This window comes from Somniosus microcephalus, chromosome 6 (assembly GCF_052327205.1).
Source record: "Somniosus microcephalus isolate GS21.2 chromosome 6, FLI_Smic_1.0, whole genome shotgun sequence".
Lineage (NCBI taxonomy): Eukaryota > Metazoa > Chordata > Chondrichthyes > Squaliformes > Somniosidae > Somniosus > Somniosus microcephalus.
Window position 1 is genome coordinate 174,545,435 of NC_140992.1, and position 16,965 is coordinate 174,562,399.

The 16,965-nt window shown below is 47.7% G+C and overlaps 1 protein-coding gene across 1 annotated transcript in view; it reads right to left on the minus strand.

Moving 5' to 3' along the window:
* The window catches only part of LOC147116219 (L-fucose kinase-like), a 56,167-nt gene extending 39,743 nt beyond the window's left edge, over nt 1–16,424 (minus strand). Inside the window, exon 1 of the mRNA XM_085992022.1 lies at nt 16,398–16,424. Coding sequence (XP_085848148.1) covers nt 16,398–16,424 — 27 coding nt within the window. The remainder of the gene's footprint in view (nt 1–16,397) is intronic.
* Nucleotides 16,425–16,965: the final 541 nt, after the last annotated feature.

Below are 16,965 nucleotides of genomic sequence, written 5' to 3' on the forward strand. Positions count from 1 at the left end.
CTTACAACATACTTATTCCCCATTAAACATAACATATAATCAACTTCATGTAAAACAATTCACAGATATAGGCCTAGAAATTGGGTTTTGGCTTAGCCAGGGCTTTAGCGCCGGAAGTTAGTGCCGGCGCTAAGTCCCCCTGCGCGCGCCAAAAATTCAGTTGCGCCGCGCCCAAACGGCTGCCGGCGCTACTGAAGGGTCTTAGCGCCTGGAAAAGGGCGCTAACTGCCGTTTAGCGCCGCAATTCCGGCGCTGCGGCACCCGATGCGGTGCGGCAGGCTGGGGAAGTGCAGGCCTCCTCCTTCCGTTAAGGAGGAGCTGCCTGCACCCGGCCGCGGCCCGCGCAAATCTGTTTAATAATGAGCCCGGCACCTCGGACAAGTGCCGGGCTTGCATCTGTTCCGGGGGGGTGGTGGGGAGAAGTCCGGGGAGGGAGCTGCGGGCAGGCGGCCGGCGGGAAAGCGGCCGGCCGCCGCGGGGCCTTTAATGCGCCGGCGCAAACACATGTTGGACTCTGTTGCCAGAGTCTTAGTTGCGGCTGCCACGGGCGAGGCGGCTGCAACTGAATTTCGGCGCTGGGGCCCGTCGGCATGGCAACCGGGATGCTGCGCACACCGATGACGTCATCGGTGCCGGCGCAGCGCTACCGGTGCAACGCCGCTTTAGGGCCCCAGGGAATTTTTCAACTGGCCATAACTCTGGCGCTAGTCCCTCTAGCGCCTCAAAAGCGGCGCTAAGGCTAGTGAATTTCTAGGCCGTAGTCTCTGCGGGAAACAGTTCACAGATTCAGTCTCTGCGGGAACAGTTCACAGATTCAGTCTCTGGTCTTGACTCGGTCCGAACAACATCTCTGTGGTGTAGCCGGTTCACATTTCTAGCGTGACTCATCCAATAGTCTTTCCCTTGGCTTAACAGCTTGAACTTCCGTCCTGCTGAACCAGCAGTGCTGACTTTTACAAACAGCTGGACTGCCTTGGTAATTTTTCCTACTTTCCAACTGATTTGGCCCCCTTCGTGGGCCCACGTGCATGATCTGATAGAAGTGATAATGATTTAGATGGTTATCGTCTTCTGCTTCGTCTTTTTCTTTTCTGCTTCTTGGAGACTCTCGGGGCTCCCTTATCCGCTGCCAGCTGTAGCGCCACCATCTCCCTATGTTCCTTAGACTTTAAGTGCTTCATCCTGATTTCTGCACTTTGGGAGTTTTCATCACAAGCTGGGCAGACCAAGTCATCGTAATATTCCGTGTCACTCAACAGGTCATGGTAATATTCGGTGTCGTCCTGAGCTAGTCTAGCGAGAGGGCCTGCTACTTCTTCCGTACCCAACTGGACGTTAGCCGACTGTTGTTCCCTCCCTAGACATCTTTCCTGAAGAGACTTCTTCATGCGTTCATATTCATCCCGCTCTTCCTGGGTTTCCTGCAAATCCTTCACTAATGACCTCGTTTGTGATTTCAATACTTCCCCTTCCCTCGGGGATTGATTGATCAGGCTATTCAATCCTTCTACTGGAGCAACTGTTTCAACATTCTGCTGTTCACATTGACGTGATTCAGCGTACTTTTGGCATCCCTGTAAAATCTGTGTTGCAACCTCAGCTATTTCCATAACTTTTGAGAGCTCCGAACTCCTTCCCTTTGAAGATTGAAGCTCGTGTTCAGATTGTTCCCATTGTAGAGTCTTGTCCTTCAGCATATGAAGGAGTTGGCTGACCGTTAACTCTTCCACAGGAACACTGTGGGTCAGAGTCTTCTCCATTTCATCCACCTTTTCCTCCAATGCTTTCACCTTCTTTTCCTCTTGTACTTTGGCTTCCAGCGCTCGGAGAAGTTGCGCCTTGATGCTCTCTAGCTCATGTTCAGAGGCCATTCTTACAGTCTCTGTGTTTCTTACAGTTCCCTTTTCTTCCACTGAACGGATTCCCAGTTGAATCTGTTCTTCAAGTTGTTGAATCTCGGTCATTGCCGCCCCATATTTGTCTTGGGTTTCTTTTAATATTTTTATGAGTTCTTGTACATCTTGTCTTTCATGTTCTGCCATGTCTTTCACCTCTAATTTCTCATCTATGGATGGAACTTCTACCGATGAGTCTGTCTTAACTTGAACAGGCTCAGAATTTTCTGTCAAACTAGGTTGTCGTTGTTCGGTGGAGTTCTGCTCTGAAACTTTGTTCTTCTCTGGAGCATAAGCCTTTATGCATGCCTTCGTTTTTCCAACCTTCGTCGGCAAGTCCATTTCAGCCTTGTCTTTCATATTTGGGTTGGTCTTATCGTCATCCGTTTCAGAATCTGAGCTGATTGTCTGCACCGAGTCCTCACTCGTTATGGCTTTTAGATAGTGCCATTCCATGTCTATTTTCTTGATCCACTCCCGTCCTAAAAGTGGTGGTCCTCCCTCATGTAGTACGTATAAGTTCATTCTTGGGTGTTCTTTACCCCTATCTCTCACTTTGACTCTTATCTTTCCCATGGGGTATACTTTATGCCCCGTGTATGTCTGCAATACGAACTTGGTATTTCTTAAGGGTATATGTGAGAATAGCCGGTGGTAATCCCTTCGATTTATGACTGATAGAGCTGATCCAGTGTCCAACTCCATTTTCACTTGGATTCCAGCTATTTTTAGCATGACCCAGATAGTTTGTAGGTCAGCTTCCTTACTCACATTGTGAATTCACAGACTACCCAGCTCCTGGCCGTTTGGGTCTGAGTCTGAATTCTGTTCGTCTGAACTCTTCTCAGCCACCTTGTGTACCTTGTTGTACTTTTCCTGTGATGGCTTCCTTTGGTTGTTGGTCCTTTGGTTGTTGGTCTTCTTCCCTGACCGGCATACCTTAGCTATGTGACCCAGTTTGCCACATTTCCTACATTCCTGGTTCTTAAACCAGCATTGGTTCTGGTCGTGTGTTGTCTTCCCACAACGATAGCATTTTGTTGTTGTCGAGGTAATTTGATCCACACTTAGTGCTGCTGTCTTTAGCTGCATTTCCGCAGTTCCCTTCGCTGCGGCTTCGTGCGATGCTGCAATAAGGACAGCCCTGTCAAGTGTAAGGTCGTTCTCTTCGAGTAGTCGCTTTTGCGTTCCTTCCTTTGCCAACCCGCACATGAACTTGTCTCGCAATGCCTCTGTCAGATTCCCTCCAAACTGGCAGTATTTCGCTAGTCTACGCAGTTCGACCAAGTATTCTGCGTTGCTTTCGTCTTTCCGTTGCGTTCTCGCATAGAATTTGAATCGTTCCGCCAACATCAACGGTGTGGGGTTCAAGTGATCCTTCAGAACAGCCACAATAAAGTCTGATCCGCCGGTTTATCTGGTGATAGTAGATGCTTCAAGAGCCCGTATGTCTTCGCGCCCATCGAGTTTAGCAAGGTTATAGCTTTGCCATCTTCTTCTATTTTATTGGCCTCACAATAGATCTCGATGCGTTCCACGTACGTGGCCCAGTCTTCTACCTCGGCATTAAAATCGTTGATGTTACCACGCTTAGGCATCTTCCTCTCTTTCTGATAACACCCCGAATTATTTCTTTAACTTATTTTTTTTTTCTAAGATGGCGGTTTTCCCGCGAAAATGGCGGTTTCCCGCGCTTATCTTCTCTCCCCGCCCACTTCAATGGCGGTTTCCCGCTTCTGTCTTCTTCCCCGCCTAATGGCGGCTTCCCGCGTTTCTTCCCTAGCGGGAGGGGTACACTTCCCCCACAGGCGACGGCTGCTGGCTTTCAGATTCACAGCCTGCGCGTCGGCTTCAGTGCTTTCCCTTTTCTCGGCAAGGCAACCGGCGCTGGGTACACCCCGTTGACGGCGAACAGGTTCAGCCGCTGGGCTGGCTCTCGCTCAGTTCCCCTTGCTCGGGCTCGGTCTCTCTCCCGCTCTCTCGGCTCTACCGGCGCTGGGTACACCCCGTTGACGGAGAACAGTTTCAGCCGCTGGACTGGCTCTCGCGCAGTCTCCCTTGGTCGGCTCTGCCTCTCCCGCTCGCTCGGCTCTACCGGCGCTGGGTACACCCCGTTGACGGAGAACAGTTTCAGCCGCTGGACTGGCTCTCGCGCAGTCTCCCTTGGTCGGCTCTGCCTCTCCCGCTCGCTCGGCTCCCAAACGCCTCTCCCAGCCGTCTCGCAGTCCAGTGCTTCCCTCCCCGGCTGCGGCTGAGTTTTTATATCTTCCCGCGCCTACGCTCCCGGTCGCAGCGCTTCGTGGCTTCGGTCGCTGCCCGGCCTTTTTCGCCGGTCGCGGTCTAGCTGTCTCACGACGCCGTTGCGTCCCCAGCCTGTCTGTACCGCGGCTTCCTTGCTCCACGCTGCCCCAGTCTCAGCGCCTCTGGGCCCGACTTCTGTCCGGCTCCTTTCCCCCTCGACCGTGGTCGAGTGCACCGCCCTTATCCTCCGGTTATTCTTTTTACTTTTCCCTTACTCACAGTCACCGTGGCCGCCTTGCTTCTTGTGCTGATCGGCTCACTCCTCACCGTGGCAGAAGGGACAGTCAGTGCCTGTTGCTGATGGAAGTCTTTATCTCTGAATTCTTCCTCCTTTCCAGCTCTGCAGACTCGAGTTTTCTCCCAGCAGAATGACGAGGGCGGTTACCTCTTCTCGACGCTCGTTAACTGCTTCGGAATTATTGTTGCCGCAGGGTACGATCGGACTCGTCGCCACTGTAAAGTCTGTGGGTTGTTTAGTTCATTAATACACAGACTCCAAGAGTAACTTAAAACAGGACTTTACTATTCGAAGGTCAGGGCGAATCTGCCCAATAACTCCTGGCACAACACTTATATACTGGTGTGGTCACCGTCGGTATTACCGTATACAGAAGCCAAACAAAGTAGTGCCACACCTAAAATAGTTCTCTTAAAGGTGAACGGTTACATACAATAGTTCTCTTAAAGGTAGACGGGTACATACACTACAATCATGCTGCTCCTGGTTCTGCTGCTGCTGCCTCTGCTGCTGGAGATCCTCTAATGGCAAGAAGGGAAGGAAAAAAAGGCGTCCCAGGCTTCTCGTAGATGCCTCCGCTGAGGAAGCGCTGAGTGAGGGTGGCGAGAGGGGCTTCCCAGGAGATCGCATTGGAGAAATGTGTGAGGCTCCAAGCTTCCACAGCTGTGCCTAAGCCTTGAAGAAGTAGCCCCAAACCTGCAACAACAAGGTCCTTCAACATACAAGTGCTGGCCCTTTAAATCGCAGCTTCTCCTTACCTGCAGCTGACAGCTAGCAAGCTTCACGCCAGCTCTCAGCAGCGGGGTTCCCCGCAGGTGGGTTTCAGGTGGGGAAAGCCCCAAAGTCGTAACTGCACGGGAAAATCAACTTCAGCAAGCAGATAATTGCTTGTTAGTGCTCCGACGACCAGTCCCGCCAGCGGCGGCCGGGACCGAAGCGGGGCATGGGGAAACGGCAGTCCGAAAGTCGGACGGGGCGGGGAATCAGGCGGGGGGGGGGGTCCCGACACGCTTTTTCGCCGATTTTCGGCCCCCGGCCGCATGAAAAGTCGCCCGACGGCGGCCAGAAAATCGGGGCCTGTGTGTCAGTCTGTTCCTCTATAATGTGTGTGTGTGTGGACAGTGAGTGTCAGTCTATTCCTCTATAATGTGTGGGTATGGACAGTGAGTGTCAGTCCATTCTTCCATAGGATGGGGGCAGTTATCACAGCTGAATTCAGTCCTGTCTTGATTTAACATCCAGATACACATACTGTCCAGCACGGATTGGGTCCCCTGGGTTCTAACACCACTTGTAGTATTCTTACTCTGCCCTGGCTGAGAGCAGCTAACTGGCAATTAAACCTTGGACTTCCTGGTCTTTAGAATTACGTATCAGGGCACCCACTGAGCAGGGATAGATTAATGTGCAGGACTACAGGGCCTATGCCCAGGTGCCCAGTCAAATACATTGGTGTTTCAATGGATCAGAGCGGGTGGGGTGGACTGTTGAGCAGAGAGGCCCCAAATATTCTTGGTGCCCAGGCTTCCAAGAATTCTTACTCCAGCTCTGCCAATGAGCCAGCAGAGAAGCTCGAATAACACCTCATCACAAAGGCCAAAGATAAGTACAGATGAGGGAGGCTATTTGGTGCATCTAACTCATCTTTCCATAGCAACCTATGACCACCACACCCTCCTTCCCCCATCCATCTATTTACCTCAAATGTTTCCAGAGTTTTTGCCTCCACTACCCTGTCATTCCAGGTACTGATCACTCTAAGTGGTGCCTCCCATCAGTCCCAAGGTTGCCTTTAGCTAGTCTGTATCTATTTTGCCTTGACCTGTAGTCATAGTTTCATTGTAAATAGTGGTCAGGATTAACCATTTCTGTTTCACTTCGTATCTTGCATCTCTCAGTAAGGTCCCTCTCATTCACCTCTTTTCAAGGCCGAAGAGTCCAGGCTTTTCTCATCTTCCCTCATAACTCAGTCCTCTGACACCAGGGATCAGCCGTGTAGCTCTTCTCTGCAGCACCTCCAGAGTTTGGCGGTTTTATTTCTGCCTCTGTGATTAGAATGGAGGAATCCAAGATGTGGTCTGACCAAATCGCTATACAGCTTCAACATAACGGGATCAGATTTATACTCTGCAGATTTTGCAATTTAGTTCAGCATTCTGTTTACTTTGGTGATTGCTGCTGTGCAGTGACTGGCCTGGTTAATGTTGAATCTACTATTACTCTTGGATCTCTTCCAGTTTCTCCCGTAGATAGTTCAACATCATTCATTAAGAACATCCCCCATTTTTTTCCCTTTAATGGTGTACTATGTTGTACTTACACCACCTTTATTATACATGTATGTATCAGTCAACTTGAAAGTGTCACACATTCAAAGTGTGCGTGATACTTGCGTACTCAAACCTCATGTTTATAAAACATCAACAAATGAACAATCTTAAAAACAAAGTATTAAAAAAAAAGTAACATACCCAGTCATTTCCTGCGCTTTGTCTGACCTCTTCCATGGGGAAGAGCTAAGGATTTGTTGGCAACTTGAGACAAATTTCTCTCAACAGAAGCAATGAGCCGCTGATTGATTTTGGGATTTGCCTGTTTCGAGTGCTTCCCACAGACAGGAGTTGAGCAATGGCCTTAAAGAGATGGGCTAAGTTAAGGACCGTTCCGACTTAGCAGCTAAGCATTACAGTTGATCTGTGAGCAACACCATGGAAGATGAGCTAATATTTGTATCCCCCATGTTGTTTTGGTGTGGATGTAGTTCATTGTTCTGTGGCTTAGGAATCCCCACATAGTATATCTGATAAGCTGCAACTGAACTTAACAATATTCATCTGTATAAATGCTGATTGAGTTTGATCATTTTATTTCTGAAGTTGTCCTTGCTGATAGTTACAATTACATTCTTAAGACCATGCATTTTTTTTATTTCCTGATCAAATACAGAAAGTTGATCACCCCTGTGCTTGCTGACCTACATTGGCTCCCAGTTCGGCAATGCCTCGAATTTAAAATTCTCGCCCTCATGTTCAAATCCCTCCATGGCCTCGCCCCTCCTTATTGCTGTAACCTCCTTCAGCGCAGCAGCCCTCCGAGATCTCTGCGGTCCTCCGATTCTGGCCTCTTGCACATCCCCAATTTCCTTCGTCCCACTATTAGCGGCCATGCCTTCAGCTGTTTGGGCCCCAAGCTCTGGAATTCCTTCCCTAAACCTCTCTACCTCTCTCTCTTTACTAAAACGCTCCTTAAAACCTACCTCTTTGACCAAGCTTTTGGTCACCTGTCCTAATATCTCCTCTGTGGCTCTGTGTCAAATCTTGTCTGATAACACTCCTGTGAAGCTCCCAGGGATGCTTTACTATGTTAAAGGCACTATATAAATGCAAGTTGTTGCTGTATTACATAGAAACATAGAAACATAGAAGATAGGAGCAGGAGTAGGCCATTCAGCCCCTCGAGCCTGCTCCGCCATTCAATGAGATCATGGCTGATCATCCAAATTCAGTACCCTGTCCCTGCCTTCTCCCCATATCCCTTGATCCCTTCAGCCTTAAGAAATATATCCAACTCCTTCTTGAATATATTTAATGAACTGGCCTCCACCGCCCTCTGTGGCAGAGAATTCCACAGGTTCACCACTCTCTGGGTGAAGAAATTCCTCCTCATCTCAGTCCTAAATGGCTTACCCCTTATCCTTAGACTATGACCCCTGGTTCTGGACTCCCCGGCCATCGGAAACACCCTTCCTGCATTTAGTCTGTCCAGGCCTGACAGAATTTTATAGGTTTCGATGAGATCCCCTCTCAATCTTCTGAACTCCAGTGAGTATAAGGCCAGTCGACACAATCTCTCCTCATACGTCATTCCTGCCATCCCAGGTATCAGCTTGGTGAATCTTCGCTGCACTCCTTCCATGGCAAGAACGTCCTTCCTCAGATAAGGCCACCAAAACTGCACACAGTACTCAAGGTGCGGTCTCACCAAGGCCCTGTATAATTGCAGCAAGACATCCTTGTTCCTGTACTCGAACCCTCTTGCTACGAAGGCCAACATACCTTTTGCCTTCTTAACCGCCTGCTGCACCTGCATGCTTACCTTCAGCGACTGGTACACAAGAACACCCAGGTCTCTTTGCACTGCACTTCCCCTTCTCCCAATCTATTGCCATTCAAATAATAATCTGCCTTCCTGTTTTTGCCACCAAAGTGGATAACCTCACATTTATCCACATTATAGTGCATTTGCCATATTTCTGCCCAATCACCCAACCTGTCCAAATCGTACTGGAGTTTCACGACATCCTCCTCACAGCTTACCCTCCTACCCAGCTTTGTGTCGTCTGCAAATTTGGAGATATTACATCCAATTCCCTCGTCCAGATCATTAATATATATTGTGAACAGCTGGGGTCCTAGGACCGATCCTTGCGGTACCCCACTAGTCACTGCCTGCCACTCGGAAAACGACCTGTTTATTCCAACTCTTTGCTTTCTATCCGCCAACCAGTTCTCTATCCAAGTCAATACCTTGCCCCCAATTCCACGTGCCTTAATTTTGCACGCTAATCTCTTATGCGGGACCTTATCGAAAGCCTTCTGAAAGTCCAAATACACCACATCCACTGGTTCTCCCTTATCTATTTTACCAGTTACATCCTCAAAAAATTCCAGTAGATTAGTCAAGCACGATTTACCTTTTGTAAATCCATGTTGACTTTGTCCGATCCTGTCACTGCTTTCCAAGTGCTCTGCTATTACATCTTTTATAATGGACTCTAGCATTTTCCCCACTACCAATGTCAGGCTTACCGGTCTATAATTCCTCGCTTTTTCTCTACCACCTTTTTTGAATAGTGGGGTAACATTAGCTACCCTCCAATCCATGGGTACTGTTCCAGAGTCTGTCGGGTTCTGGAAGATGACCAGCAATGCATCTGCTATTTCTTGGGCCACTTCCTTAAGTACCCTGGGATCTAGACCATCATGCCCTGGGGATTTATCGGCCTTCAGTCCCATCAATTTTCCTAACGCCATTTCCCTACAAATACTGATTTCTTTCAGTTCCACCCTTTCATCAGACCCTATGTTCCCCGGCATCTCTGGGAGGTTATTTGTGTCCTCCTTTGTGAAGACAGAACCAAAATATGTATTTAGTTGGTCTGCCATTTCTTTGTTCCCCATTATAAATTCCCCTGATTCTGACTGCAAGGGACCTACGCTTGACTTCACCAAGCATTTTCTCTTCACACATCTATAAAAGCTTTTACAGTCAGTTTTTATGTTCCCTGCAAGCTTACTCTCATATTCTATTTTCCCCTTCTTAATTAATCCCTTTGTCCTCCTTTGTTGAATCCTAAACTGCTCCCAATCCTCAGGATTATTGCTTTTTCTGGCCAATTTATATGTCCTCTCCTTGGATCTTATGCTATCCCTAATTTCCCTTTTAGCCATGGTTGAGTCACCTTTTTTGTTTTATTTTTATGCCAAACTGGGATGAACAAATTCCGTAGTTCATCCATTCAGTCTATGAATGTTTGCCATTGCCTATCCACCGTCAACCCTTTGAGTGACATTCCCCAATCAATCCTACCCAACTCACGCCTCAGACCATCGTAGTTTCCTTTATTTAAATTTAGGACCCTAGTCTCTGAGTCAACTACTTCATTCTCCATCTTAATGAAGAATTCGATCATATTATGATCGCTCCGACCCAAGGGGCCTCGTACAACAAGATTGCTAATTAATCCTTTCTCGTTACATAATACCCAGTCTAAGATGGCCTGATCTCTGGTTGGTTCCGCGACATATTGGTCCAGGAAACCATCCCGTAAACACTCCAGGAATTCCTCCTCCACAGTATTGTTACTAATTTAGTTAGCCCAATCTATATGTAGATTAAAGTCACCCATGATGACTGCTGTGCCCTTATTGCACGCTTCTTTAATTTCCCTTTTAATGCCATCTCCAACCTCTGCATTACTGTCTGGAGGTCTATATACCACTCCCACTAACGTTTTCTGCCCCTTGGTATTTCTCAATTCTACCCATACAGATTCCACATCATCAGAGCTAACATCCTTCCTTACAATTGTGTTAATCCCTTGCACCAGGGAGGCAACACACCATCCTGGAGTCTCGTTTGCGGCCGGAGAAATGCCTATCTATTCCCCTTACAATAGAATCCCCTATTACTGTAGCTCTACCCCTCTTTTTCCTCCCGTCCTGTGCAGCAGAACCACCCCTGGTGCCAGGAAGTTGGCTGCTGCTGCTTTCCTCTGATAAGCCATCCCCCCCGACAGTACTCAAAGTGGTGTATCTGTTTGAGAGGGGGATGTCCACAGGGGACCCCTGCACTACCTGCTTGCGCCTAGTACTCTGCCTGTTGGACACCCCTTACCTTTCTGCCTGTCCAACCTCCCTTTCCTTTTTGCCTATCTTTCCTGAATATCGAATACCCCTGGATGTTGAGTTACCAGCCTTGGCCATCCTTGAACAACGTTTCCGTAATCCCAATCAAATCATATTCATTTACATCTATTTGCGCAGCTAATTCATCCACCTTATTATGAATGCTCCTCGCATTAAGACACAAAGCCTTCAGGCTTGTCTTTTTAACGCTCTTAGACCTATTAGAATTATTATTTACTGTGGCCACGTTTGATTTAAACCGTTGATTTCTCTGACTGCCACTTTTGTTTTTCTCCTTCCTATCTTTTGCTTTTATCCTTGTTTCCCTTTCCTCTGTCTCCCTGCTCAGGTTCCCAACCCCCTGCCATTTTAGTTTAAACCCTCCCCCAGAGCACTAGCAAACACTCCCCCTAGGACATCGGTTCCAGCCTTGCCCAGGTGCAAACCATCCGGGTTGAACTGGTCCCACCTCCCCCAGAACCGGTTCCAATGTCCCAGGAACTTGAATCCCTCCCCCTTGCACCATTCCTCTAGCCGCGTATTCATCTGAAATATCCTTCTATTTCTACTCTGACTAGCACATGGCACTGGTAGCAATCCTGAGATTACTACCTTTTGAGGTCCTATTTTTTAATTTACCTCCTAACTCCCTATATTCCGCTTTTAGGACCTCATCCCACTTTTTACCTATATCGTTGGTGCCTATATGCACCACGACAACTGGCTGTTCACCCTCCCCTTCCAAGATGTTCTGCAGCCGCTCTGAGACATCCTTGACCCTTGCACCAGGGAGGCAACACACCATCCTGGAGACTCGTTTGCGGCCGGAGAAACGCCTATCTATTCCCCTTACAATAGAATCCCCTATTACTATAGCTCTACCCCTCTTTTTCCTCCCGTCCTGTGCAGCAGAGCTACCCCTGGTGCCAGGAAGTTGGCTGCTGCTGCTTTCCTCTGATAAGCCATCCCCCCCAACAGTACTCAAAGTGGTGTATCTGTTTGAGAGGGGGATGTCCACAGGGGACCCCTGCACTACCTGCCTGCGCCTAGTACTCTGCCTGTTGGACACCCCTTCCATTTCTGCCTGTCCAATCTCTACCTGCGGTGTGTCCAACTCCGTAAACGTGCTATTCACGATGTCCCAAGCATCGTGAACGCTCCAGTATGCATCCAATCGCAGCTCCAGTGCCACAATGCGGTCTGTCAGTAGCTGCAGCTGGATGCACTTCCTGCACACGTAGTTGTCAGGGACACAGGAAGTGTCCCTGAGTTCCCACATATCGCAGGAGGAGCATACCACATGGCCGGGCTGTCCTGCCATGACTTACCCTTTAATTAATTGCAATTAAATTAAATCAATCAATCAATCAATCCCACTAATTACACTACCCAGACTCTGTATGTGCCAGGGACGTAGCAAAGCGCACTGGAATATTTTCCCACACTCTTTGCATTATTCTCTCCCAACATTTGGAAGGGAATGTGGCTGATAGACATTTCATTAGTGGTAGGTGTGTGTGTACTTTGTAGCCACGTTAAGGTTCGTCTGACTGACTGCGAATTGACAAGTGACTGACGGGCTTGACTTTCAGTTTTATATCTCGCATATCAGGCCTATTTGCAGATGGTACATTATTTATATCAAATCACTCCTAATGGGGAATCTGCTGAATAGCTACACGCCTCAGAAAATGCAGTCACCTCTATCTCGTGATGTAGGAAGTTCAAGCAGACAATTCACCATTATTTGCCGTGTGAGAATGTGACGAACAGGCAAAATGCACCTTTATTTCAGACGTTTTTTTAAAATTAAATTAGCCAGAGTTTAAAAGGAAGCTATCTTCCCGCACTACGGTTTAAAATGGAGGATGAGGGTCAGGCTGTCTGCGTGAACCAGGCAAGATTGATTGATTGGGAGATGAATCAAGTCAAGAGGACTTTGATAATAGCAAAATACTGAGGATGCTGGAAATCTGAAATAACAACAGAAAATGCTGGAAATACTCAGCAGACCAGGCAGCATCCGTGGAGAGAGAAACAGAGTTAACGTTTCAGGTCTGGGACCCTTCATCAGAACTGGAAAAAGCTGGAAATGTAACAGATTTTAAGCAGGTGAACAACTTCTCCTTTGACTCCACTCACTTCCTCCAAATTAAAGGTGTTGCTATGGGAACCCGCATGGGCCCTAGCTATGCCTGCCTGTTCATGGGATATGTGGAACATTCTTTGTTCCAGTCCTACTCAGGTTCCCTCCCTCACCTCTTTTTCCGGTACATCGATGACTGTATTGGTGCCGTTTCCTGCTCTCGCCCTGAACTCGGTAAGTTCATTCACTTTACTTCTAATTTCCACCCTTCCCTCACCTTCACATGTCCGACTCTTCCCTTCCCTTCCTTGACTTCTCCGTCTCCATTTCTGGCGATCGGCTTTCGACAAACATCCACTACAAGCCCACCGCTACCTGGACTACACTTCCTCCCACCCCGCTTCCTGTAAGGACTCTATTCCATTCTCCCAGTTTCTCCGTCTCCGCCGCGTCTGTTCTGACGATGCCACCTTCCATACCAGTGCTTCCGACATGTCTTCCTTTTTCCTCAACCGAGGATTCCCCTCCACTGTGGTTGACACGGCCCTTGACCGTGTCCGTTCTATTTCCCGCACTTCTGCACTCACCCCTGCCCCTCCCTCCCGGAACCACGATAGGGTTCCCCTTGTCCTCACCTTTCACCCCACCAGCCTCCGCATTCAACGGATCATCCTCCGCCATTTCCGCCACCTCCAACGTGATCCCACCACCAAACACATCGTCCCCTCACCTCCCCTTTCAGCATTCCGAAGGGACCGCTCCCTCCGCGACACCCTGGTCCACTCCTCAATCACCCCCAACAGCCCTTCTCCTTCTCCTGGCACCTTCCCGTGCAAGCGCAGGAGATGCAACACATGCCCTTATACCTCCCCATTTCCCACTGTCCAGGGCCCCAAACACCCCTTCCAGGTGAAACAGCGATTTACTTGTACTTCTTGCAATTTAATATACTGCATTTGCTGCTCACGATGCAGTCTCCTCTACATTGGGAAGACCAAATGCAGATTGGGCGACCGCTTTGCGGAACACCTCCGTTCAGTCCGTAAGGGTGACCCTGAGCTTCCGGTCGCCTGTCACTTTAATTCTCCACTTCACTCCCACTCTGATCTCTCTGTCCTCGGCCTATTACATTGTTCTAATGAAGCTCAACGTAAGCTCGAGGAACAGCGCCTCATCTTTCGATTAGGCACTTTACAGCCTGCTGGACTCAACATAGAGTTCAACAATTTCAGACAACAACCCCTGCCCCCAGTTTTCATGCAGTATGATTTTGCCATTCCCATTTGCAACATTTTCACAGCAAGTTCTTTCAATTCCTTCCTCCTCCCCCCCCCCCCCCCCCCCCCCCGGTCTCTGCACCTGCTTAATATCTGTTACATCTCCAGCTTTTTCCAGTTCTGATGAAGGGTCCCAGACCTGAAACATTAACTCTGTTTCTCTCTCCACGGATGCTGCCTGGCCTGCTGATTATTTCCAGCATTTTCTGTTGTTATTTCAAGAGGACTTTGATCTTGGTACAAATTGAATTGTGCGCTGTTGGGGCATTCACAGGTCTTCAGGACCCAGGTGACATGAGTAATTGCTCATTAGCATTCCCTGCAATAATCCCTACCTATTGGGCCTTTGATCGTGAGTGATTGACAGCACTGGGTTCAGAGGCCCTTAAACTATATAGGAATTTAAGGATTTTCCTGTAGTTTTTAATTCTAGCGGAGAAGCAATTTAACACATTAGCAAGCTAGAACTCATTCTGTCCGCCTATAATGTCACATTTTGAAGGTTTACTAACGAGAAAAACTTAACTCTTCCCTTCAAAGGCCCTGTTATTTTTCGGAGTCTTTAGAAACTGCATTCGGAAAAGGATATATTAACCCCTTGTGAATGGATCCTCCTTCTATTAATTGAAGTATTGTACTGCTTACTGTCTCTTTGCTTCTGTGTATTATTTGTCCTGTAAATAAATCTGGCCAAATGGCAAAAGGCTGTATTCATTGGTCGGGTGATATTTTCTGCCTCAGAAGGTGGAGGGAGATCAAGGTGGGAACCCCATGTATTCTCCAGTAAGCAGTTTACTGGGATTGGGAGTATACAGTTAAACCAAAGACACTATCCCATTCACAGCAGTGAGTCAAGACGCAACTTCCAACTCACAGCAGGAGGAGCAGCCTGCTTATGGAACCTGCCATCTAACTATGAACACGAGAAGTCTTGGGGGGCAAAAGGACGAATTGTAGAGCAGAGTTCCTGCATCGTGCATTAATTTAATTCTGTGTCAGGACTCCGATAGACTCACCTAAATGTGGTGACACAGTATATACACATACCACTTAGTTAAATGTCCTTCAGCCCATTACCGTCCCCACCACTTATCATGGACGCATTGGTATTAGCACGATTTGCCCGCTATACGCGGTGGACAAAATAACTGGTATTTCGAAAAAGATTGGTTTTCTGCTTCAAATTAGCCATACTGAGGGTGTCAGCAGTGGCTCAGTGATAGCACTCATCTCAACCAACATCACTAAAAAACAGATGATTTGGTCATTACCTCATTGCTGTTTGTTGGATCTTGCTATGCACAAATTGGTTGCCATGTTTCCTACATTACAACAGTAACCACACTTCAAAAGTACTTAATTGGCTGTGAAATGCTTTGGGACGTCCTGAGGTTGTGAAAGGTGCTATATAAATGCAAGTTCTTTCTTCCTTTAAATAAAGAAGGAGTAACATATGCCAGTAAAATAAAAGACCTGTGAAGTAATTTTAACTGGCGTCTATGAAGTGTGGCTAGATGCAACAAAAATGTTTGTTTTGAAGGAAATGGCACCGCAATAATCTGATAATAAGAGTTCCACATTCAAGCAGTTAATTGTCTATTTTTAGGTTTGCACTACCCCTTCAAAGGAGTTTGAAAACCCATAGTTAAATGCAGGTGAAAGATGTTGCATGTACTCAGAACCAGAAGAACAAAAGTTTGCTTTGCAGAGCTTTTAAACTGGTAAATACGGTAGGTTAAGGTAATCACACTTTAATGAAGAGCTTATTGAAGAGCCGAGTCTGCCTGAAATAGTTGGCCCGTTTAATATGCTGTAAGAGGGGCCTTTATAATTGGCTCTTATGGTAATTATAAAGGGTTATGGGAAATCGCCTGGTGTAGATGGTTGCCCGTCATAAACATGGGTGGTACAAGCGGTGGGGACTGCACTTCGAAACGTTTGGAGGCTGAGAGAAATATGTGTCTTGCAGGGTGGTCCAAAGTACAACTTCTCCAGCACCCGCCAGAATAAAATTTGTGAGACATCTGTCCGGGTTACAGTTGTCTTAGATGGAACCATTTCTTCTGTGTTGAGCTGCAGAACTTGGGGCCTTCTGGTCTGTATGGTGCTGTACTGCAGCAACCAGCACCTTTACTCATCAGGCCACGGGCCAGCATTCTGACCTGATTGGTGGCTGGGATCTTTGAATCTTACCTGCAGCGTTTTGAGTGCGCTCAACATTCGGGAGAAGCACTAAAATAATGATGGGTCATGTACTCGGTGTACGCAGAGGCATGTTGTAATTCATTGCAAATGATGCGGGGTGGGGCTTTCCAATCAGTTTAACAGACTGTAGGATTCTTATAACAGCATTTGTCTAATGAGCAACAGGAATCTTTAGACTTTAACAGAGCCTGAACCTGGGGAGTGTTAAGGGAGGAATGAGATGGCTGAATTTCTTGCCACAAGGTCTGATTGTAAATCTCTGCACGCTGATATATAATTGGTCTCTGAGCAGCAGTTGTACTGAATATCATAAAGTGCTCTTTCCTTTCCTACCATTTTCTTCCCTTTCTTTCTTCCTCTCCTAAAGACACTGATACTCGCTGGGTTACAGTCCCTGCCACGACTGCCCTAGGGTTGCTAACTCTCATTGCAAACAACTGGAATATTGCTCCCCATAGTAACTCCTGTCTTTCGCTGTATGGTCTAAATCTACAGCGAAAGTCTAAAAGTGCAGTGGCTCATCGCATGACAGGAATAGTTTGAGTTCTAAAAACCA